At 38.8% G+C, this 25,699-nt stretch overlaps 1 protein-coding gene and 1 pseudogene across 1 annotated transcript in view; both read left to right on the top strand.

Annotated features, from left to right (window-relative positions):
- The window catches only part of RANBP17 (RAN binding protein 17), a 133,363-nt gene that overhangs the window by 63,783 nt on the left and 43,881 nt on the right, over window positions 1-25,699 (top strand). The window contains exons 7-8 of the mRNA XM_011987719.1: window positions 9,337-9,551; window positions 11,096-11,234. Of these exons, the coding sequence (XP_011843109.1) occupies window positions 9,337-9,551; window positions 11,096-11,234 (354 nt within the window). The remainder of the gene's footprint in view (window positions 1-9,336; window positions 9,552-11,095; window positions 11,235-25,699) is intronic.
- On the top strand, window positions 20,180-21,343 carry LOC105544980 (annotated as a pseudogene).

Raw genomic sequence — 25,699 nt, 5'->3', positions numbered from 1 at the left:
AAAAAAAAAAAAAAAAAGAATCTTACTGTTTCTTCCCTTAAGGAACTTAAGTCCAGCAGGGGAGTCAGACAAATGAAGAAAGAATTATAATGTGTTGTGCTCTGGGTTATCCTTGAGAAGTACTTAGAGTGCCATAGGAGCCCGGAAGAGATTTCTAGCTGAAACGGGGGGTTTAGAGAAGGCAATATTTCTTGAAGGAAAAAGAATAAGGCTCAGAAGTTATAGAAGGGCATTTAAAGGAGAAAATAGATTTTACAAAACATGTAAATATAGAACAGCCTGGTTGGTTAGGAAACTCAAGGAATTTCAAAATTGCTGAAGACTAAAGCTAATGTTAAGGAGCTTTAGGCAGTGAGAGACAACCAGTTATGAAGTAACTTTTGGGTCAAAGTAAAGCATTACAACTTTAGGCTGGGCACGGTGACTCACGCCTGTAATCCTGGCACTTTGCAAGGCCGAGGCACATGGATCACCTGAGGTCAGGAGTTCGACACCAGCCTGGCCTACATGGCGAAACCCCGTCTCTACTAAAAATACGAAAAATTAGCCAGGTGTGGTGGCAGGCACCTGTAATCCCAGCTACCTGGGAGGCTAAGGCAAGAGAATTGCTTGAACCTGGGAGACAGAGGTTGCAGTGAGCTGAGATCACACGTTTGCACTCCAGCCTGGGCGACAGCGCAAGACTCTGTTAAAAAAAAAAAAAGAATTACAACTTTATCCTTGAAGATACACATTCTTTAAGGAAAATACTGCATAGTATGACCATATTTACATTTTTGAGAAACCACTTTGATAGCGTTGTGGTAGGTGAATTATTTGATGTAAAGCTAGAAGAGAAAGGAATAGAATTAGGCTTTTTTTGGTTTGGTTTTGTTTTTTGTTGAGACAAGATCTCACTCTGTCACCCAGGCTGGAGTGCAGTGTCATAATCATAATTCACTGAACCCTCGAAGTCCTGGGCTCAGGTTATCCTCCCGCCTCAACTTCCTGAGTAGCTGGGACTACAGGCATGTACCACCATGCCTTGTTTTTTTTTGTTGTTTTTTTTTTTAATTTTAAGTAGAGGACTATGCCCTCACAGGGCAACATAGTGAGGACTATGTTGCCCAGGCTCTTCTCAAACTCCTTACCTCAAGCAATCCTCCCCCCTCAGCCTCCCAAAGTCCTTGGATCACAGGCTTCAGCCACCACGCCTGGCCAGAATTGTTATTTAAATTAGCATACAATGTTAGTAGACATAAAATTATGTCTACTCTTCCTTTCCTGTCTCAACATGATTGCCTCCTATATGATAATATGATTTTACAAAATTTATATTATCACACAAAGAAAAGTATACCAGTTCTTGGAATTTATAGAATATTGTGTACTACTCTAAGACTATATGTAGGATCCTTGCCATCTTGCCATCTTCAATATAGTTTTCTTTTTGTTACTATTCAGTCTGGGACAAGACTTTCCCCAATACCTAAGTCTATTGTTTGCACATGAGATCACTCAAGAAGTGGTTGCATCTGACTGAGGGACTAGAAGTAGGTTTTGCTGGTAGCCACCAGTTAACAATTGTGCATCTAGTTGAAACTCCTTTCAACAAATAAGAAAAAATATATAATGATTTCAAAATAAACTGTAAGCTTTAAATACTGGGATTTTTTTTTTTCTTTTTCAGTTACTTGGTATGGCTCTATGGAAAAGCAAGAATTATAAAAATGTCCATAACCTTTATAAACTCATTTCTATTTTTCTTCTAAGGAAATAATCTCATGATAGAGGACAGCTAACTACAGCTAAAGATCCTTGATGTTACATTATCCATAATAGTAAAAGCTGGGAAAACAAACAAAATGCTACAAATAGCAAAATGCTTGAATAACACAGAAGGATATGTCAGTTCAGTGGAATACATTGCAACCATTAAAAATTATCTTTTCAGGTTACCCAGCTTATGGAAAATATAAGTAATACCATATCAAGGTAGAATTCAAATTTTACCTATGCTGTAGGTCATGTTAGACTTCTATATACATGGCAACAATTGAAAGAAAACAGAAACTTCAAAATAGTTTGAAATATTGAGGTTGCAAGTTAATGTTTTTAAGATTTTTATATCTACTAATATGCTTATAAAATAACCTATACAAAATCTTTTATTCAAAAAAGGTAGTGAATCATACGTAAATCTGTAATTACATTATTGGACAACATTACTCCAAGAGTTCGGAAACAAAATTACATCAGTGCTGAAATTCCATCTTCTATGTCAGCAACTTATGCTGCAAAGTTAAGAAAGGTATGGAACCACCATAAGCATACAGCCTGGGGTCGGTCCACTTGCACTACCATGTCTTTTTCTATCATGTTTTTCTGTACCTATCACTTTCTTTCCTGTCTTTTTTCATCCAAAATAATTTTTTTTCTCTTTTTGCTTTTCTCTAACTATAAAATAATACACTCATGGAGGGAAAAGATCCAGCAATGTTATTTCAAAATAAACTCTATAAGCTTTAAATTTTTCATTTTTCACTTGGTACAGGAAAACAAAACCCCCCATTCATCACCCAGAGTTAACCATTATTAACAGTTTAGTGTATGTACCCTTCTATGCTTTTTATGTGTACATACACATGTATTTTCCCAAACATGATATCATGTTTGCTATTCTGTAATTTGTTGTTTTTTATTTATATTATGGTCATTGTTCTATGTTAGCATATATAAATCTACCTCTTTTTAAATAGCTGCAAAATATTCCATTTTATGGTCATACTATAATTTATTAATCGCCTTTAGCTGAACATCTGCTTTTTCATTATCATTCATAGTGCTTCAGTCAATAACTTTGTACATTCAGCTTTGTGAGTTTCAGTCATTCATTCAACAGATGTGTAATAAGAACAGCAGGTGCTGTTACAGGCTCTTTGGATACCTCAGTGGGCAAACCAAAAAAGAAATTAACTAGTAATTAGAAGGTAGGCTGGGCACAGCTGCTCATGCCTTGTAGTTCTAGCACTTTGGGAGGCTGATGCAGGAGGACTGCTTGAGCCCAGGAGTTTGAGACTAGCCTGGACATCACAGTGAGACCCCGTCTCCATAAAAAAATTAGAAAAGAAAAAGAAGGTAATAAGTGCTATAAAGAAAAAAAGAAAAGAAAGAAAAAAAGAAAAGAAAAGAAAGAAAATAGATTAGGATAAGGGGGCATCTAATCCCAGAGAGTGAAACAATAGAGACACTAATTCATTGCTGGTAGAACGCAGAATGGTGCGGCCACTTTAGAAGACAGTTTGGCAGCTTCTTATGAAACTAAACATAGTCATTGTAAGATCCAGTAATCATGCCCCTTGGTATTTACCCAAAGGCATCAAAAACTTATGGTCAGACAAACACATGTACACTGATATTTATAGCAGCTTTATTCTCAATCGCTAAAACTGATTTTCTTCAGTAGGTGAGTGGATAAATAAACAACAGTACAACCAGACAATGGAATGTTATTCGGCGCTAAAAAATAATAATAATAAAGCTATAAAATTACAAAAAGATATGTAAGAATCACTCTTACTGAGTGAAAGAAGCCAATCTGAAAAGTCTTACATACTATATAATCCCAACTACGTGACATTCTGGAAAAGGGAAAACTATGAAGACAGTAAAAGCTCAGTGGCTGCCAGTGGTTAGGAGACAGTGAAGGATGAATAGGCAGAGCAGAGGATTTGGGGGGCATTGAAACTCTGTGTGATACTATAATGGTGGATGTGTGTTCATTATACATTTGTCCAAACCCACAGAATGTACACCACCAACAGTGAATGCTGATGTAAACTATGACATTGGCTGATAATGATATGTCAGTATAGGTCCAGATTGTAACAAATGCACCACTCTAGTAAGGGATGTTGATAGTAGGGAAGCTGTGCATGTGTGGGGACAGGAGATGTATGGTAATCGCTGTACCTCTCTCTCAGCTTTGCTGTGATCCTTAAACTCCTTATTGTTAAAAGAGAAAAAAAATACACACACATATCTTAAGTGCCAGGGATTTAGGGACATGTTGCATTATTAGAGTGGTCAAGGTAGGCCTCATTGAAAATATGACATTTGAACAAAGACTTCCAGTAAATAAAGGAGTTAGTCACGTGAATTTCTTGAAGACCATTCTAGGCTGAGGAAACAGCAAGTGGTAGAGTCTTAAGGCAGGAGTGTATCTGGCATGTCTGAAGGGCAGCAAGGGGGTCAGTAGCTGAAGCAGAGTGAACAAAAGGAAGAGTAATAAGAACAGTATCATATAAGGCCTGTAGCCCACTAACATCGCTTTGACTTTAACTCTAAATAAAACAGAGGACCCCAGGAACATTCTGAGCACAGGAATGACATGGCCTGACCTAAGTTTTTAAAAAATTACTCAGGCTGCTATATTAAGGGTAGACTAGAGAGGATTAAAGGTGTAAGCAGGGAAGTCAGATAAGACAATATTGCAGTAATTCAGGCAAAGTTTGATACTGGCTTTGAACAAAGTAATAGCAGTGGGAGTGGTCAGATTCTGGATATACTATGAAGGTAAGACAAATCAAATTTCTTGATTCATTGGATGAATGGTAGGACAGAAAAAAATATAGTCAAGAGATTTGAATACAAGCAACTAGAAAGAAGTAGTTGCCATCTTTTATGGAGATGGAGAAGGCTAAGATGGGTGTGGGGGACTAAAGTTCCATTTTGGTTATGTTGAATTTGAGATGTCGATTAATATCCAAGTGGAAATGTTGAGTGCCAATACGGATTTTTGATTCTGGAGTTTGGAAAATAGGTCTAGGGAGTCCTTTGACTCATTCAATGATATTTACAGCTGCAGAACTAGGAATGAGTGTGCTTGCTTCATCAACACACCTACTAGGACTAGAGGTGAGTGTAAATATAGAGGAAGACTTAGATTTGAGTTCTGGTGCACTCCAGTGTTGGAAGGTAAAAAAGAAGGAACTGGCAAAGAAGATTGAGCGAACACAGAAGAAAATTGAGAGAATGTGTCTTGGAAGACGAGGTGGTCACCTATGACCTATCAAAAGTTGCCAGTCAATCAAGTAAGATGAAGACTAAGAGTCAACCATTACATTTAGCAACCAGAAGTCACTAGTAACCTTGAAAAGAGCACTTTGAGTGGAGCGGGCATAAAAGAGAATGAGAAGAGAAGAAATGGAGACAATGAACTGAGCAATATCTAACAGAGGAAGTGAGGCCAAGAGAAGGTTTTACGTGTCTTTTTTTTTTTTTTCATGGAAGAGACAATAGTGTGACTTGTATTCTGATGAGAATGAGCCAATAGCAAACAAACAAGATTGCATAGTAGAGAAGGGCAAAAATTGTTGGTGCCTTGTCCTTAAGCACATAAGAGAGAGGAGATGGGAACTAGTTGGACATGTTGAGGGATTGACTTTTACTAAAGACAGTATATGTGAGTGCAGATGCTAGTAGAAAGGTATAAATGGTATGGAATGTTAATATTAGAATATAGAAATTGATCTACACACACATATTTTTTCAAGACGGGGTCTCACTCTGTCACTCAGGCTGGAGTGCAGTGGTGTGATCATGGCTCACTGCAGCTTCAGCCTCTTGGACTCAAGTGATCCTCCCACCTCACCCTCCCAAGTAGCTGGGAGTAATGATGCATGCCACTACACCTGGCTAATTTTTTGTAGAGATGGGATTTTGCCATGTTGCCCAGGCTGGTCTCAAGCTACTGGGCTCAAGTGATCCATCCCCTTCAGCCTCCCAAAGTGCTGGGATTACAGATGCAAGCCATTTCACCCAGCCTTTTAAAAATATTTTTAATAAATGTTACCAAATTGCCTTCTAGAATGGTTATACTAATTTTATATTCCCAACAATTTTTTTATTTTCCTACATCCTTATCAACACTGCATTGTGCTCTCTTTTTCAATCTGAAAGGGAAATACTATATTCCCTCCAGCCTTTACAGCTTCAATTCTGTCCCAAACCATTTATGTCCAGAGACCTTGGCTGGTTTGCAGAGAGACAAGAGTGGGTTGAGTAACCTGAAGTAAAAGAACGTCAGCAAGTCGCAGTACTCTTCACATAACTGCGCCTTCCAATGATGACTGAAGACATTCAGCCTATACAGTTGTCAGCTAGCTATCACATTCACTGAGGCACTTGAGCAAAATGAGGTAGTTTCCTATTTCAAAAGTATTCATCATTCTACTGTTACAAGGTCAAAATAGTATATTAATTACTGCCTTAACCCATTTATGCCTAGTGTTCCATTATTAGGACGCTAAGCTTGTGGGAGTTATTTGTATCCTGTTGCTCAAGGTCATCTCCAAGATCTGATTTTTCACACAAAAAAAATTGCAACGTTCAGCATAAATGGGTTAATACAGATGTGTCTGACATAGTCCAAAAGGCAGGACATATATGCCAAATTGCAACATATTAATACAGAGACAACAGTTATGATTCTAGATAATGCTTCTTGATGATAGATTATCCTGTCCTTTACAGATTTTTTTTCCCCATCGGGCAGTTCTTGGCCTGCTTATTTCATCTGTTGCTACAGAATATAGGACCTTTACTTTCCCCATAAGGATATCAGCATAAAAAGGCCCCAAAAGTTTTCTCACTTTTACCTTGGCCTTCCCAACAAACACAAAACCAGTGAAAATTACCAAAATTACCCTAGCTCTTTTCATCACACGGGTATACAGTGCTGTTCTTTCTTGGGAAAGGGAAGGAGAGAAAATGTCTAACCTTGGTTTAAATTGAATTTGAGGCAAAGGTAGAAAAACAGTGGTTTAGAACTGTTCTTTCCTGGAGTACCTGACTTCCTTAGACATTGATGCCTTTGCGCTTTATCTGTCCAGGGTACAGTCCTCTTTTTCCAAGTCTGTGTGGCAACTTCAATTATCCTTCAAACTTAACCTGTTCTGTGAAGCCTTTCCCCTGCCTTCCTGCCAAAGGAAAGTTAGCCTCTTTTTCTGTTCACATAACATCTTGACATACCTCTCCGATGGCATTTGTCACAGTGTATGGAATTATTTATTTACAGATCTATTTCCCCCAACAGACTGAACTCCCTCAGGGCAGAGATTTTATTTTATTCATTTGTTTATACCAACACCTCACACATAGTAGCTGTTAAATAAATGCTGTCATATTGAGTTGAATCTTTATGCAACTATTATATCTCTCTAAGGTGAGTTACAATGAGATCATGAAAGAGGGTACAGTATTTGATATGGAGTAAATTACAATATATGCTTCAGCCTTCTAGACACTGGTTTTGTCATTCAGATATATAAATTATAAGCGAAGTGACATGGACTTCTAAGGCTACACAGAAGAAAATGTGCATATAGAAATGCTCCACATACATGGAACAGACCAAGGCAGATCAAGAAGAGGGAACTTTTACCCTGCGCTGGTCCTGTGTTTCATGCTCTTCTAGAAGTATTGGTCCTTCTTAACCTCTTATTACACATGGGGTTACCATAATATATATATGAGTCAAGCTTCAAACCAGGAAAAACAAGCACAATAATACTTTTGGAATGTATAACTTATCTTAGAAATTAGACCTTATATAATCTTAGGCAAAGATGGGGAAATAGGGCCAAAGCGGGGAGTTGAAGGTTCAGGGGAAAAAATCACCAATCGGCCCTCCAGAAATAATGGCATAGTTGGAATTTGCAGGGAAATCTAGAAACCAGGCACATTTAGGTGCTAGAGTGGAACTATGAAAGGATTAGGGGTGAGAAGGTAGCTGGTGTTATGGTATAGAAGTCAGTAGAAGGCTGTTGCCTCTGCATAGCTATTGCTTCTGTAAGTGTGCTACCGCCTGTTTGGTGGTGTGCTTGGAGATACTGGTCAGCAGGGTTGGTAGTTCTAGACACAAATAGAACAAGGAAGCACAAGGACAAAGTGAAACCGAGCAGCATTTCTACCTCTTACTCTCACCACCTCTAACCACAGCAACCTTCAGAAAGTCATGGCAGCTTCTGCACTCCCAGCATCCAAATCTCGCACAAATTTCTCTTTTGGCCAATTGTAGCCCACAACCATAAAGGGAAGTGGATTCTAAGAAACTTAATTCTTGTTAGCTAAGTTGACATGGTATAAGCCACTATATTATACTTCTAAATTTTGTAAATTGAATTTAGTTTCAATTTTAGAAGCAATACTCATTTGACCAGGAAAAAGCAGAGGTAAGAAACATATATTACTTTATATTTTTTTAAAGCATTATCAAGTATTGCCTAGTAACATACTAACTAGCACACATTTCAGAAACAAATTATTGATTGTAAATGCTAACTACTACAGAAGATTTTAAGGTGATCATACAAACATTTCTTTGTCTTCTGATGGTCAACACAGAATTTAAGTACAATTTTTAAAACATCTCCTGAGATCTTCCGAAGAAGGATCTAAGAAGAAAAAGGAAGTAATATTTACTATACACTGCACCAAGAACTTCTGTGTGTGTTATTTCATTGAATTCATATACCAAACCTGTGAGACTCCTAAAAGTGAAGTAACTCAAGATCAAATTCAATCAAATTCATATAAAAGGTTAAAAATTTGCCGAGAATTTAGGGTAATTTACATCTCAATCAGGTTATCTTTTTCTCTTGACTTAGTTTTATCCTACTTTTTAAAATTTTTTACTGACAGGATAACGCATAAAGTAAAATGAACTAATCTGTTTTTTTTTTTTTTTTTTTTTTTGGAGATGGAGTCTCACTCTGTCACCCAAGCTGGAGTGCAGTGGTACGATCTCGGCTCACTGCAAGCTCCGCCTCCTGGGTTCACGCCATTCTCCCACCTAAGCCTCCCGAGTTGCTGGGACTACAGGCGCCCACCACCACGCTCGGCTAATTTTTTGTATTTTTAGTAGAGACGGGGTTTCACCATGTTAGCCAGGATGGTCTCGATCTCCTGACCTCATGATCCGCCCGCCTTGGCCTCCCAAAGTGCTGAGATTACAGGCGTGAGCCATGACACCTGGCCAAATGAACTAATCTTAAGAGTACAACTTAATGAATTTTCACATATCTATGTATACATCTGTGTAATCACCATACAGATAAAAATATAGCACTTTTCCAATATCCTTGATTGATTTTTCCTTGGGCCTTTTGTACTTCCAGGCAAATTGCCATATGTATTTATATTTTTTATTACAATGAATAAAAAAAATTGTTAAAAATATGCTGGGAGGAAGTGAACATTCGCAGTAAAGTAAGAATGTTAAATAGTGTGTCCCATAACTGCTTTGAATGACATCTACTTATGTCACTTTCTCTTTCTGCTTTTACCCTAAAACAGGTAATCAGATCCTGTCCCTTGGGAGCCTCTCAAAAGATCAGATTTATCCAATGAAACTCAAGGGCATCTCCATCTGCTATTCAGCTCTCAAGTCTGCCTTGTGTGGAAATTATGTCAGCTTTGGCGTCTTCAAGTTGTATGGGGACAACCATTTTGACAATGTACTCCAGGCCTTTGTCAAAATGCTGCTGTCAGTGTCCCACAGTGACTTGCTAGTAAGCAATCATGCATCATGGGAGTCTTTGTATGAAATGTGAAGTAACACCACCACAGGCCTGCAAGTGTTATAATGCAGTCCAGGGAGTTAGCCTAGAACATTTTATGTTTTAAGACAGCATACTTGATCTAACTTACAGAATTTGGAAAACTATAGTGGCTTTTTTTTTTTTTAACATCTCTGCCTGATTATGCAGAAGCCAATATGTGCCCAGTGTCGTCGCAGTAATTACTTAAGTAACATAGCCACATCATGCTCAGACTTTGTTCAGGCTTTCCCACCTGCTCCCGCCCAAGGTTACGAGTAAAATCTGGAAGGCCTTTGTTAGTCAACCTGTGTAAGAAATGCTCCTTGATCTCCTAGTGGGCTAGTCCATCATCTTCCACCTTTATAAACTAATCTTGGAATGGCCACATCTCAAGCCAAAGTTATTAAGCTTCCTTGTAGTAGAATGGAATGATCATTGAAGGATATATCTGTTAGACAGAAATTACAAAATAGAAACTTGAGTTACATCAGCCATATGTTAATATCACCTCATCGAATAGTTACTTCACTGGAGTTAAAGTCCACCAAGGCAACTGGTATGGTTCCAAGAATTTTTCTCTAATTTTTTTATTCTAGTAGTCAAGCAAACCTTCAATCCAGTAATTCTCAAACTTGAGGGTGCATAAGACTCTCTTAACTTGTGTGTCAAAAATGTACATTTCAGGGCCTAAACTAGAGCTTGTCATTTAGTGAATCTGAAGTGGGAATCAGGCAACTGCATTTTTGGCAAGCACCCCAAGTGATTCCTATTGAGTTGCTCTTAACATCACTTTAAGAAATGCTCCTCTGGTTTCTCTCTTTTTTTTTTTTTCTTTTTTTTTAGAGGTGGGGTCTTGTTGTGTTGCCCAGGCTGTTCTTAGACTCCTGGGCTTAAGCAGTTCTCCTGCCTCAGCCTCCCAAGTAGCTGGAATTACCAGCAGGAACCTCCATGCCCAGCTTCTCTAATTTATCACACAAGTTTATTTCTTTGATACTGGTTTGGATTGCATTTGAGATTTTTCAGGTATCTTTCTCATGTACTTATCTTTTGCCTGTAGTGTATGGTAAATATTAAGCCCTTTACCAAGTTATTATTTAGTTAGATGGATTAGCATTATATTAATACAACAGACTATGGTGCCAAATCCCATTATAACAGCAAATGTCTTTGTGTTTAAAAAACCAACAAAAAAAGGTTTCCTAGCCACTGTTAAGCACTATTCAGTGTTAAGTATTCCAATCCAGAAAAATAATTCACACAGTCTTCTAAATGTCATATTGCAGGGATTTTACTTTTAAGTGCTAACCATGTAAGGTAAAGAGATCAAGAGATTCCTATCAGAACCCCTTTAAATGCTGGATTGGGACTCATTATGTCATTTGCTCTATATATTTATTGACCTTGTGTTTAAATAAGTTTACAATTTCCAGTATTATAAATGACAATTTTCACTGGACTGTAACATGTATTTTTCTTCCCTGTGGCTTGACATTTAGTATGTCTCTGTCCTGTAGCAATACCGGAAACTGAGCCAGTCTTACTATCCACTTCTGGAATGTCTCACTCAGGACCACATGAGCTTCATCATCAACTTAGAGCCTCCTGTACTCATGTATGTTCTCACATCTATCTCAGAGGGACTCACTACTCTTGGTAAGGATCATAGAGGACATTGTTTCCATAGGAAAAACTTGAGTATAGGCTTTTAATGTATGTGATTATTGAGACTATCATCCTACAAAGGGGAAAAGATATTGTGAACCCAAACTGAAAGGTTATTTTATAACCATTACTTGCAAGTGGGAAAAATTATTTCTTCATATTTTGATACATAGTCAGTTATGTTTTCATCAGCTTTACTGAGGTATAATTTACATATAATAAAATTCACTGATTTTAAGTGGACAGTCCAATGAGTCCTTGTACAAATGTGTACATGTACACAAACATAGCCACCGCGACCAATGTGTAGTATATTTTCATTACCACTAAAAGCTCTTTTTTCCTCCTTCTAATCAATCCCTTCCCCCTACCTCTCACCCGAGGGAACTAACGCCTGTTTTCTCTCACAATAGTTTGCCTTTTCCAGAACTACATATAAGTGGAATTATATAATATGACATTATTTGTGTCTGGCTTCTTTCATTTAGCATAGTGACTTTGAGATTCATTCACATTATTTTGAAAATCAATTAGTTTATTCCTTTCTGTTGCTGAGTATTATTCCGTTGTATGGATTATTAGTTTGTTTATTCACCAGCTGATGGACATTTGGGTTGCTTTCATTATTTGACTATTTTGAATACAGCTATTATGAACATTCATATACAAGTATTTATGTAGGTAAATTTTTTTTATTTCTCTTGGGTACATACCTAGAAGTGGTATTTCTAGGTTATATGCTAAGTGTATTTTTAACATATAAGAAACTAACAAACTGTTTCCCAGAGTGACAGTGACAGCATTTTGCTGTCAACAACAGTATATGAGGATTCCAGTTGCTCTGTATACTTGTTAACATTATTAACGTCTTTTTCATCTTACCCATGATAGTGGGTGTGAAGTAGAATCTTCAAGTTGACTAATCTTTTCTTCTGTGATACCTAATCTTCTATTAATACTGTATTTGGGACTGGGCACGGTGGCTCAGCCTGTAATCCCAGCACTTTGGGAGGCTGAGGCAGGTGGATCACCTTAGGTCAGGAGTTCAAGACCAGCCTGGCCAACATGGTGAAGCCCCATCTCTACTAAAAATACAAAAAAGTTAGCCAGGCCTGATGGTGGGCGCCTATAATCCCAACTACTCGGGAGGCTGAGGCAGGAGAATCACATGCACCCAGATGCACCCAGGAGGCATAGGTTGCAGTGAGCCGAGACTGCACCATTGCACTCAGCCTGGACAACAAGAATGAAATTCTGTCTCAAAAAAAAAAAAATATTTTAGCTGAGCATGGTGGCTCGTGCCTGTAATTCTAGCACTTTGGGAGGCCAAGGCGGGTGGATCACCTGAGGCCAGGAATTCAAGCCTAGGTTGACCAACATGGTGAAACCCTGTCTCTACTGAAAATACAAAAAATTAGGCAGGTGTGGTGGCACCTGCCTGTAGTCCCAACTACTCGGGAGGCCAAGGCAGGAGAATCGCTGAGGTTGCAATAAGCCAAGATGGTGCCATTACACTCCAGCCTGGGCAACAAGAGCAAAACTCCATCTCAAAAAAAAAAAAAAAAAAAGAACTGCATTTGTTTTCATTTTAGACATTGTATTTTTATTCTCTAGAATTATTGTTATTATTTTTTAAGACAGAGTCTCACTCTGTTGCCCAGACTGGAGCACGGTGATATGATCTCATCTCACTGCAACCTCCACCTCCCAGGTTCAAGCGATTCTTGTGCCTCAGTCTCCCAAGTAGCTGAAATTACAGGCTTGCACCACCATACCCAGCTAATTTTTGTATTTTTAGTAGAGATAGGGTTTTGCCATGTTGGCCAAGCTGGTCTTGAACTCCTGACCTCAAATGATCCGCCCACCTCGGCCTCCCAAAGCGCTGCGATTACAGGTATGAACCACCATGCCTGGAATTCAATATTTTAATATTGAATTTTTAAATATTTTCTATTTTCTCCTCATCAGGTTTATGTTTTTTTAACATTGATCATATGGATAAGAGTTATAATAGGCCAGGTGTGGTGGCTCACACCTGTAATCCCAGCACTTTGGGAGGCCAAGGCAGGCAGATCACAAGGTCAGGAGATTGAGACCATCCTGGCTAACACAGTGAAACCCCGTCTCTACTAAAAATACAAAAACAAAATTAGCCAGGCCTGGTAGTGGGCACCTGTAGTCCCAGCTACCCAGGAGGCTGAGGTGGGAGAATGGCATGAACCCGGGAGGCAGAGCTTGCAGTGAGTCAAGATCACGCCACTGCACTCCAGCCTGGGCGACAGAGCAAGACTCCATCTCCAAAAACCAAAAGATTTCTAATAGCTATTTTAAGGTCCTTGTCTACTGATGTGATTTCTGGATCTGTTTCTATGGATTTTTCTCCTTATGGGTCATGTTTTTTTCATTCTTAATATAACTTGTTATTTTTGAATGTGTGCCAGACATCATGAATTTTACATTTTGAATTTTCTGTGCTAGATTTTGGTTTTTATTTTTTGGAGACAGAGTTTCGCTCTTGTTGCCCAGGCTGGAGTGCAACAGCGTGATCTCGGCTCACTGCAACCTCCGTCTCCCGGGTTCAAGTGTTTCTCCTGCCTCAGCCTCCCGAGTAGCTGGGATTACAGGCATGCACCACCACGCCCAGCTAATTCTGTATTTTTAGTAAAGACAGGGTTTCTCCATGTTGGTCAAGCTGGTCTCGAACTCCCGACCTTGGGTGATCCTCTCGCCTCAGCCTCTCAAAGTGCTGGGATTACAGTCATGAGCTACCACACTCGGCCAATTTTTATTTTCTTAACGTGGATTTTATTCTATCCTGCAGTTGAATAACTTTTGAATCAGTTTGACTCATTTGAGATCAGATGGCAACTCTTACTTTGGAGTAATTGGGCCCCACCACTAAAGTGTTAGCTCTGTGAGGACATTCCGGTGCTCCATGTGCTATGAAGTTCCTCCACAAATGATTTCCAGCTTGTAATCTTCAAGAATTATTTGGCCTATTACTTTTCAGTGGTTCTTTCCCCAGCCTTGGGAGTTTCTTCTCATACTTTTTTTTTTTTTATAGATGGAGTCTGTCTCCGTCGCCCAGGCTGGAGTGCAGTGGCGTGATCTCGGCTCACTGCAGGCTCTGCCTCCCAGGTTCAAGCAATTCTCCTGCCTCAGCCTCCCAAGTACCTGGGATTATAGGCATTTTCCACCACACCCAACTAATTTTTTTGTATTTTTAGTAGAGACGGGGCTTCACCTTGTTGGCCAGGCTGGTCTCAAACTCCTGACCTCAAGTGATCTCCCAAAGTGCTGGGATTACAGGCATGAGCCACTGCGCCTGGCCTCTTCTCATACTTTTATAGGTCACTGTTCAGACAAACACTGGAGAGGACTCCCTTGGAGATCTGTAGAACTCTCTTACATAGGTCCCACACTCTGGTACTCTGTACTACAAGTTTTAGCTGCTTTAGCCTTCCCAGATTTCAACCTTTTCTTCTCCAACTCAGTGAGACTGCTTGGCTTTGTTTGGGTTTTCCCTTACTAGCCTGCAATCTGGAAACTGCTTTGGGCAATAAGCTTGAGCAATTGTTTTCCTCCTCTCTAGTTTAATGGTCCTGTACTGCTTGTTGTACAATAATTGAAAACCATTGTTTCGTATAATTTGTCCTGTTTTCTAGTTGTTTGGCAGGAGGGCAAATTCTCATAGCAGTTAATTCTTCATGGAATAAGAAGAAATTCTGTCTTCTATTATTACAGTTTAGCTTGACATTCTTTTATCTCACATCATAGTAATACTTGAAGATTTTGAATTATTTGCAGGTAGCTATGTTATTTTCGACATGTGATCTTGTTAAGACTTAGAATCTGCATTTTAACAGACTCTCAAGGGCGTCTTGACAAAGTGGCCTTATGAAAGGAATACTGAACTTGGATTTAAGTCCCAGCACTGCCACTTACTACTTGTGTGACCATGGGCACATACTCCATGCCTGCTGCTGTCATAGGTGACTCATGTGGATACTTGACTGTTTTCATTCTCAGAACCATTTGTGTACCAAAAGCAGGTTAGGTACTCTAAGAGCACTCTTTATTCTTATTTTCTCCTTATTTTCTAGTTTATTCTTACTTTCTACTTGTAAGTTTCTGAAGGGCAGGAACAGTCTATTACTACTTTACTTCCAGTTCCTAGCATTATAGTAAGTGCTCAATAAATATTTACTGAATGCATTAATTAGGTAATATTATTTTCATTGTACAAATGAGGTAAGCTGTGGCTCAGAGAGGTGAAACAATTTGCCTAAGATCATAAAACTAATAAGTGAATGACCTAGGAGTCATTCAAACTCTAAAACCCATTCTTCCTGACCACACTACCCTGCTAGATCTACCTGATAAAGGTCACAGCTTTGACAGCTAGAGGCCTGGTAGAGATTATTTTCTTTGTACATATTGGTGGTTTTATCTTCAGCCTCTTATATTGTTGCAAATTCACATTGTAACCACTGGATAACTCTGGCAAGTGAATTGGGCCCTGTGTCATTAAGAAAGGGGACTATTTAGAATGTTGAAAGTAACCACTTGGATTTTTCCTTTCCCAACAATGATACATTTTAAAAAGAGGAATTTATTGGTATTGTTTGGATTATAGGCAGGTTTCATTTCTGTTGTTGCCTTGATGGAAAAAATGAGGAGGTACAGAAAAGTTGAATCAGTGATAGAGTGATGACTTGCCTAATATTGCGAAAATGATTTAAAAATTTCAGTTAATTTCATTCATTAGCATTTTTAATTTCATGCTATCTTTTTAATCATCCATCCATTCTCTGCCCACCTCAACCCCAAACTCTTATACACAGACACCAAGCACAGTGTCTTTAAAAATCTGCTCTTACTGATGGCTCTGAATTCCTTCATTCAGTAATTATCAGTTGTGCATATACTATATACCAAGTACCTTTCTAAACCTTGGCAGTACTGAAGGAAACAAGACAGATAAGATTTCTGCTCACATGAAAGCTTGCATTCTAGTGGGAAGAGACAAGCAATAATTGAACAAGCAAATACACATACCAAAAAAATCAAGTCATTATATGCACTAAACAAAGAATTAAAATTGGGTGGTGGAAAAAGAATAAGTCAAGATGGCTGACTGAAGACATCAGACACCTGCTCTCTCCTGAAGGAAGAACCAAAATTATTAATAGATAATCTTATACCTCGAATAGAACATCTAGAAGAGAAGACCAGAGTCCTATACAGAACTCACAGGAAACATTCAAGACACAGAAAGAGAAGGAAGCAAGCAGCCAGCTCGGCCAAGATTGGCCAGAAGCCCAGAGAGGCTCAGTATTGCAGAGAAAAGGGTAAATGAGAGAACTGAGGCAGTCCACATGCCTGCCACAGACTACTGCAATCCTAATCACATGAAAGCTTTTCTACCCTTATGAACTCTTAACATTAGCATGAGCAGTGATTTGAAGACCCTATAAAGGCATTGCACCAGCCAGGGAACTTGTGCTGGGTCACTCACCCTTCTAGACCTGAACAGGTACAACAGGGTGCCATTTGAGGAGTGCAGCCATCACAGGACTGCATCTGACCCTGGTAACAACAGCCCTTGTATCTCCACGTCCTGAGAATTCCTGCTGACATTCCCCGGTGTCCACCCAGAGAGCTGCACTCACCCAGCCTGCACCACTCAAGACCCAGAGGGTCATCCTACCACTCCTACTTCCATCACCCACGCTACATGGGCCACCCAAGGACCCTAGAATCTGCTCGCCCACCCAGCCCACCGCTGCTGCTACCAGCATATGTGCAAGCCACCTGGAGGCCCGAGAATCAACCTGCTCGTAACTGCCAACACAATGGGGCACAAAGACAGGCACATTCATCCCACCATTGTCATGACTAGGGCCTGAAGACTGAGATCTACCTGGCTTCCCAGCTCCCAGCACAAATTTGCCACAGCTTCCACTAATAACTGCACCCTAACCCTCCAAGAAAATTATAGACAGCACTAATTCTACTTACAGCCAAAGAAATAATATTACACACTACACTACTGCATACATCCAGAATCAAAGCCAAAGTGCCCTACCCAACCAATACCACAGATACTTCTTCAGGAAAAATGCCTCCCCTATGAAAGTAAATTCAAAAATAAGAAAAAGCGACTGTTAAACTGGATGGGCAGATATCAACATAACGCCACAGGAAACATGAAAAAGCAAGAAAATATGACGCCATCCAAGGAACACAGTAATTCTCCAGCAATAGATCTTACTCAAAAAGAAATTTTCAAAATACCAGATAAAGAATTCAAAATGCTGACTTTAAAGCAGCTCAGTGTGTTATAAGAGAAATCTGAAAAACAATACAAATACAATTCAGGATATGAATGAGAACATTACCAAAGAGATTTAAAAAAAAATAATAAATAGAAATTCTGGAACTGAAGAATTCATCGAGGGAAATACAAAATACATTTGAAAGCTTCAACAATAGGCTAGATAAGGCAGAAGAAAATCTCAGAACTTGAAGACAGGACTTTTTCAAATAATCCAGTCAAACAAAAAAAAATTTTGAAAGAATAAGAATGAACAAAGCCTTCATGACATATGAAACAACATAAAGTGATTGAATATTCAAATTGCCAGCATCCATGAGAGCAAAGAGACAAAGGATTAGAAAGCCCATTTACAGAAATAATAGAAGAAAATTTTCCATTTATTACAAGAAATGTAGACATTCACATACAGGAAACTCAGTGATCCCTAGGAAGATACAATGCAGAAGGGTCTTTTCCATGGTACATTATAGTCAGAATATCTAAAGTAAAACTTAAAGAGCAAATCCTTAAAACTGCAAAAGAAAAGCATCTAGTTACTTACAAAAGGAACCCCATCAGGCTAACAGTGGATTTCTCAGCAGAAGCTTTACAGGCCGGAAGACAATGGGATGATATATTCAAAGTACAGAAAGAAAAACTGGCCAAGAATACTATATCCAGTAAAATTAACCTTTGTAAATGAAGGAGAAATAAAGTCTTTACAAGAGAAGCAAATGCCAAGGGAATTTGTTTGCTACCACTAGACTGCAGCCACAATAAATGCTCAAGTGAGTCCTAAACCTGAAAACAAAGGATGACATTTACCATCATGAAAACACACAAGAGTGTAAAATTCACTGGTTAAGCAATCACACAAAGAGAAGAAAGGACTAAAATGGTACCACTACAGAAATTCACCAAGCCACAACAATTATTAAGAGAAAAGGACAGGAAAAAAGAATATGTAAAACAACCAGAAAACAATTAACAATATGACAGGAACAAACCTTCACATACCAGTAATAGCCTTGAACATAAATGGATTAAATTATCTAGTTAAAAAGATATATAATGACTGAATGAATTAGAAAAAAAAACTTGATCGAACTATATGCTGCTTACAAGAAACTCACCTTAGCAGTCAACACATATAGAGTGAAAGTAAAGAGATGGAAAAAGATAATCCACACAACAAAAACCAAAAGTGAACAGGAACAGCTACCCTTTTATCAGATAAAACAGACTTTACATCAAGAACAAAAGGGGGAAAAAGACAAAGAAGATCATTATATAATGATAAAGGGATCAATCCAGCAAGAGGATATAACAGTTCTAAACAGGTGTGTACCCAACACTGGAACACCTGGATTTCTAAAATGACTAAATTTGAAGAGAGACACTACAATATAATACTAGTGGAGGACTTCAACGTCCCACTCTCAGCATTAAACATCATCTAGACAGAAAGTCAACAAAGACACTTTGCATTTAAACTGGACTTTAGACCAGATGGACCTAACAGAGCTACAGAATCTACTCAACTACAGAATATACATTCTTTTCATCGGAGCATGGAGCATTCTCTAGGATAGACCATATGTTAAGCCACAAAACAGGTCTCAACAAAAATTTTTTTTAGAGACAGGGTCTCACTTTGTCACCCAAGCTGAAGCACAGTGGCATGGTCATGGCTCACTGCAGCCTTGAGTTCCCAAGCTCAAGCAATTCTCCTGCCTTAGCCTCCCAAGTAGCTGGGAGTACAGGCATGTGCCCCCAGGCCCAACTTTTTTTTTTTTAGAGACGAGTTTTTGCTTTGTTGTCCAGGCTGGTCTCAAACTCCTGGACTCAAGCAATCTGCTCACCTTGGCCTCCCAAAGTGCTGGAATTACAGGCATGAGCCACCGCACCCAGCCCAACAAATTTTTAAAAATTGAAATCATATCAGGTATCTTCTCAGACCACAATGGAATAAAACCAGAAATCAATACCAAGAGGAACTTAGAAACTATACAAATAAATGGAAATTAAACAACTCGCTCCCAAATAATCACTGGGTCAATGAAAAATTATAGTGGAAATTTTAAAAAACTTCTTGAAACAAATGAAAATGGAAACACAACATACCAAAACCTGTGGGATATAGCAAAAGCAGTGCTAAGAAGTAAGTTTGGCCGGGCGCAGTGGCTCAAGCCTGTAATCCCAGCACTTTGGGAGGCTGAGACGGGCAGATCACGAGGTCAGGAGATCGAGACCATCCTGGCTAACACGGTGAAACCCCGTCTCTACTAAATACTACAAAAAATTAGCTGGGCGAGGTGGCAGGCACCTGTAATTCCAGCTACTCGGGAGGCTGAGGCAGGAGAATGGCGTGAACCTGAGAGGCAGAGCTTGCAGTGAGCTGAGATCTGGCCACTGCACTCCAGCCTGGGCAACAGAGCGAGACTCCGTCTCAAAAAAAAAAAGAAGTAAGTTTATAGGCCTGAGTGCCTGTAGCAAGGACTACAGCAGCGGCCCTGCGGGCTCGGTGGGCGGGGCTGCGGTGTGAGCAGGCGGCCCGGCTCCCCTCCTCCTGCGCCCGCCCTGCCACTGTGATTGGGTGGAAGTTGGCACTGGCCAGATGGAAAAACTAATGACAGTCTCCAAATTCACCTCCATCTGTACCATGGGCGCCAATGCTTCAGCATTAGAAAAAGATTGGTCCAGAACAGTTTCCGGTCAATGAGCACTCTTTTGGATTAGTCAGTTTGGGGAATACCTGCTACTGCAATTCAGTTCTTCAAGCACTTCATTTTTGTCGTCCATTTCGGGAAAAAGTTCTTGCATATAAGAGTCAACCTAGGAAAAGGGAGATCCTTCTTACATGCTTAGCAGATTTCTTCCATAGCATAGCCACTCAGAAGAAAAAGGTTGGAGTAATACCTCCTAAGAAGTTCATCACAAGATTACAGAAAGAAAATGAGCTTTTTGACAACTGCATGCGACAAGATGCCCATGAGTTCTTAAATTACCTACTGAATGCAATTGCTGATATTTTACAAGAAGAGAGAAAGCAGGAAAAACAAAATGGTTGCCTACCTAATGGTAATATTAATAATGAAAATAATGACAGCACCCTAGACCCAACGTGGGTTCATGAGATTTTTTTCAGGGAACATTAACTAGTGAAACCAGATGTCTTACTTGTGAAACTAGTAAAGATGAAGATTTTTTAGACCTTTCTGTTAACGTGGAACAAAATACATCAATTACTCACTGCTTAAGGACTTTCAGCAACACAGAAACTCTATGCAGTGGATACAAGTATTACTGTGAAGAGTGTCACAGCAAACAGGAAGCACACAAACAGATGAAAGTTAAACTGCCCATGATTCCAGCTCTACACCTGAAGAAATTTAAATATATGAATCAGCTTCATCGATATACAAAACTCTCTTACCAGGTAGTTTTTCCTTTAAAACTTCATCTATTTAACACTTCAGGTGACACCACCAATCCAGACAGAATGTACAGCCTTGTTGCTGTTGTGGTTCACTGTGGGACTTATTTGTAGATTTGCTTCATATGAAAGTATGGAGGGTGTGTGCAGCCTCATTGTCAGCATTGGTCCTAATCGAGGCCATTATATTGCAACAGTTAAGAGTCATGATTTTTGGTTGTTGTTTGATGATGACATTGCAGAAAAATAGATGTACAAGCTATTGAAGAAGTCTACGGGCTGACATCAGATATCTCAAAGAACTCTGAGTCTGGTTACATCCTTTTCTATCAGTCTCGGGCCTGAGGGGGAACCGTGATAAAGAGATACTTTCTGCCTCATTTCTTCTCTGGTTATTTTGGAAAGGATCAAGCACTGATTTTTCCAAGAAAAGAGAAATGCAGGAAGCTCATGGGGCAGTAGCACACTTTGCACACGATAAAGCAAAGACGATGGATTGACAAGCCCTTCCCATCATGGTGGTTGATTTATTTGCTCAGGTATCATGCTGTCTGTACAGTTCCATTCAACAAGGAGGTGAAATCAGAGATACCAGCTCCTCTTGTAAAACAGCCTTCTAGTCATTGTCACGCGTTTTCTCTTTATTAATTGTACCAATAATGCTGTGAATTCCTTGGGGGTGCAGTAGAAAGAATCGGAATCCGTGCTGTATTGATAAGGAGCTGATGTCGAACACACTGCATAAATTTGCCTGGTTCAGTGTGTATAGAAGCATATTCGGTGTCTTTTCTAGAGTAAACCAGAAATACTTTTGGGCCCAACACTTGCAGTTGCCTTCCTGATGTAAAAACTAACATGCTAGATACAGTGTCAGGAAGACAAAGATGTTTTGCTTCTCTGAAGAAGCTTATAATAATATATGTAGGGAGCAATTGGTCAAAAGTGGCTTTTTGTTTCCCCAAGGGGAAAAACTGGCTTTGCAATCATAATTTTTTCCTTATTTATTTTACTTAAAACTGGTAGAGTCTAAGTATTATATGAAGTGCCCATGATTCTGTCAGTAAATTTGAGCATATTTTTATTAGTTAATGTCAGTTTAAGTAGTCCTTTTGTCTGTTTCTATTTTTAAGGTGAATTTTAAATTCTATCTGAAATCAGTAAGATATCTTGAGAAAAACTGCAATGAGAGGAGGTAAATATCCTTTTTCAGGAGGAACTGATATCTCTGGCCAAATCCTTTTATTTTGGTTTCTAAATCACTTATTTTCTTCAGCTTTAGTTTCATAAAATTAACAAACTATAAAGAAAAATTCCTGACCAGGCGCGGTGGCTCACGCCTGTAATCCCAACGCTTTAGGAGACCGAGGTGGGCAGATCACAAGGTCGGGAGATTGAGACCATCCTGGCTAACATGGTGAAACCCAGTCTCTACTAAAAATACAAAAAATTAGCCGGGCATGGTGGCACGCGCCTGTAATCCCAGCTATTTGGGAGGCTGAGGCGGGAGAATCACTGGAACCCAGGGGGTGGAGGTTGCAGTGAGCCAAGATCATGCCACTGCACTCCAGCCTGGGCAACAGAGCGAGACTCTGTCTCAAAAAAAAAAACATTCCGTAATTGTTGGAATAATTAAAAATTCTGGTGCAGTGGTGGTATACCAATCTTTAGAATTCTTAAATATTCTAATGTTTCAAGTTGAGGTCATGCTTGGAAAAATCATGTCATAGCATTTATGTTATTTTCAGATGTCATTTTTTTACCCTGGAAAGAAGTAATAATGTTCATCATAACCCTAGCAGTCTGGATAGTGAGCTAAACAAACCCTTTGAAGATTAAATTTTAATCAAGTAGACTAGGAATACAAAAAACAAGTCCTTCCTCCTGTTCCCCCTACCTTTACAGATCCTACTGGAAGGTGTTCAGAAATTAAAATTTGTGTTTGCTAAGACTTAATTCTGTTGGGGGTTTTAAGAAGTAATATATGTAACATAAAATGTATGCAAACTATTGCAGTTTTTGGACATTTTTCCATGCATCAGTAAGTTGTCTGACAGTAGCCAAATGTAACTTGCAGAAAATTATTGAAAGTTATATTCAGAATAATAGCAATCAGACCTTGGATGTTCTTTATCAAACTCTTTTCAGGCAGTAAATTTTTTTAAAAAAAATCTGTCATTTTCTACAGTTCTTTTGCTAAAACTGTTGACTATGGAAAACAAACAACAAAAAGGAATATTTTAGTCTGCTGCTGTTATTAACATTTATTATCGGTATCTTTTGGCTCAGGAAATGACTTCACCTATTTATTCCATAAGCAGACCTTTAACAGGGTCACTTAGGTAATTGGGCGCTTAAACAGATGTACTGGGAGAAAATTATAATATTTAGTATTTGTGGCCGGGCGTGGTGGCTCACGCCTGTAATCCCAGCACTTTGGGAGGCCGAGGCAGGCGGATGACCAGGTCAGGAGATCGAGACCATCTGGGCTAACAAGGTGAAACCCCGTCTCTACTAAAAATACAAAAAATTAGCTGGGCGTGGTGGCGGGCGCCTGTAGTTCCAGCTACTCGGGAGGTTGAAGCAGGAGAATGGCGTGAACCCGGGAAGCAGAGCTTGCAGTGAGCCGAGATTGCACCACTGCACTCCAGCCTGGGCGACAGAGTGAGACTCCGTCTCAAAAGAAAAAAAAAAAAAATCAGTGTTTGTGCTAAATATCGAAAGTATTTTGACAAGTTTCTCTTAAGATAGTTTATAAAGCCTTATCCTGGCTAGAGATGTTTTGTACAAATTATATATAGCCTGCCCGATCTATCAGTACGACACAGAGAATCACAATCAACCATGTGGGGAAAGTCAGGGCAGTAGAAGTGGAGGTACACTTTTTATTTTAAGGGCTTAAACCAAATTGTCTTGAAATTAAAGCTGTATTTCTGCAGCTTTCAGTGCAGAGAAAAAGAAGAAAGTGAAGCTGTGTCAGTTTTAACATTAGCTATATCACAACATGTTTAAGAAAGATAGATGAAGTCATTTGCATAAAGGTACAGCATTGAAATACTATGTTGTGTTTGTTTTTACATTTTTGCATTTAAAAAAACGTGCAGTAAAAGCCAAGTTAAATTTCATATTAAAGCAAGTTCTAGTATATGTATTGAGTTCCTGGTAGTCACATACTTTGTTCACATCACACCATACTTCATAGTATGATTTGTCAGGGCAGGGACTGTGGGGTGACAGTTTTACATTTACTTTTTCTTCTTAATGCAGCTGGGTCTAAGTAAAATGTTTTGAAGTTTATCAAAAACTCAATATACTTGTAAAACATATAGGTTCAGGGTTGGGGAAAAAAATACAGGTATAGTAAGTAAGAAAAGTGACCCATGAAGAAAGCATTGTGTGGCTGTATGTTGGTTGTGATTAAAATGAGGGACTGGTTTAAGTTGTAAATGGTGGCTGATTGCTATGTAACTATGTACATGATTGTTGGGATGGCTGTCCCATATTTTGTATATTGAAATAAATTCTATAAATTATTTTAACTAAAAGTAAATATTCTAAATTAAATCCCACTTCTTAAGTCACATGGCTTCTGCCTTGGAAATTTTACCTTTAAAAGATTATTTAAGACAGGAACCAGGAGGCTTGGGAACAGGGAAAGAAGGAAATGTTGTATTATGTGGGTCTTGTGGCCTCTAACCATCAGTATAGGGTTTTTTCTTTCCTTGATGGCAGTAGAAAGACCTCATTTTCATAACATAACTACTCTTGATACTTTCCTTAAAAACACTTTTTATTAAAGATTCTATCATGAGGTATTTGGGAGCTGAGAAGCGAAAGCACTCGTGTCCTGGCTCTTCAGTAAATTTAACTGTGTGACCTTGGGCAAGTCACTTAACTTCTCTGTGCTTCAGTCTCCCTGTCTTTTAAAATGGGAGTAATACCTACTCATAGGGTTATTGTGGGGATTCATTAGAGATAATGTCTGTAAAGCATTTAAGGTTCTTGAAGAAGGCTCTATGTAGATACAAAATAATATCTATTAAAGTTGGTTTATTTGTGGAAAAAAAGAAGGAAGTTTATAGCAATAAATGCTAATATCCAAAAAAGTGGAAAGGTTACAAATTAACAATCTCACAGTGCACCTCAGGGAGCTAGAAAAGCAAGGAAAAACCAAACCCAAAATTACCAATAGAAAAGAAATAGTAAAGATCAGAGCAGAACTAAATGAAATAGAGACTAAGAAATAAAAAATACAAAGGATCAACACAACAAAAAGTTGGTTCTTCTTCAAAAAGGTAAACAAAATAGGTAAACCACTAGCTAGACTAACCAAGAAAAGACCCAAATTAAATCAGAAATGAAAAAGGAGATGTTACAACTGATACCACAGAAATATGAAAGATCATCAGAGACTGTAATGAACAACGATATGCTCACCAACTAGAAAGCCTAGAAAAAATTGGATAAGTTCCTGGAAACATACAAGGTTCTGAGATTGAACCAGGAAGAAAAAGAAGACCTGAACAGACCAGTAACAGCTAGTGAGATCAAATCAGTAATTTAAAAAAAAAAAAAAAAAATCCCAGCAAAAAAAAAAACTCAAGACCAGATGGATTCAAATCCAGACGTACAAACATACAAAACCAAATATACAAAGAAGAACTAATACCAGTCCTCCTGAAACTGTTCCAAAAAATTGAGGAG

The sequence above is a fragment of the Mandrillus leucophaeus genome, unplaced genomic scaffold, assembly GCF_000951045.1.
Source record: "Mandrillus leucophaeus isolate KB7577 unplaced genomic scaffold, Mleu.le_1.0 Scaffold314, whole genome shotgun sequence".
Classification (NCBI taxonomy): Eukaryota; Metazoa; Chordata; class Mammalia; order Primates; family Cercopithecidae; genus Mandrillus; species Mandrillus leucophaeus.
This window is presented reverse-complemented; position numbering and strand designations above follow the sequence as displayed.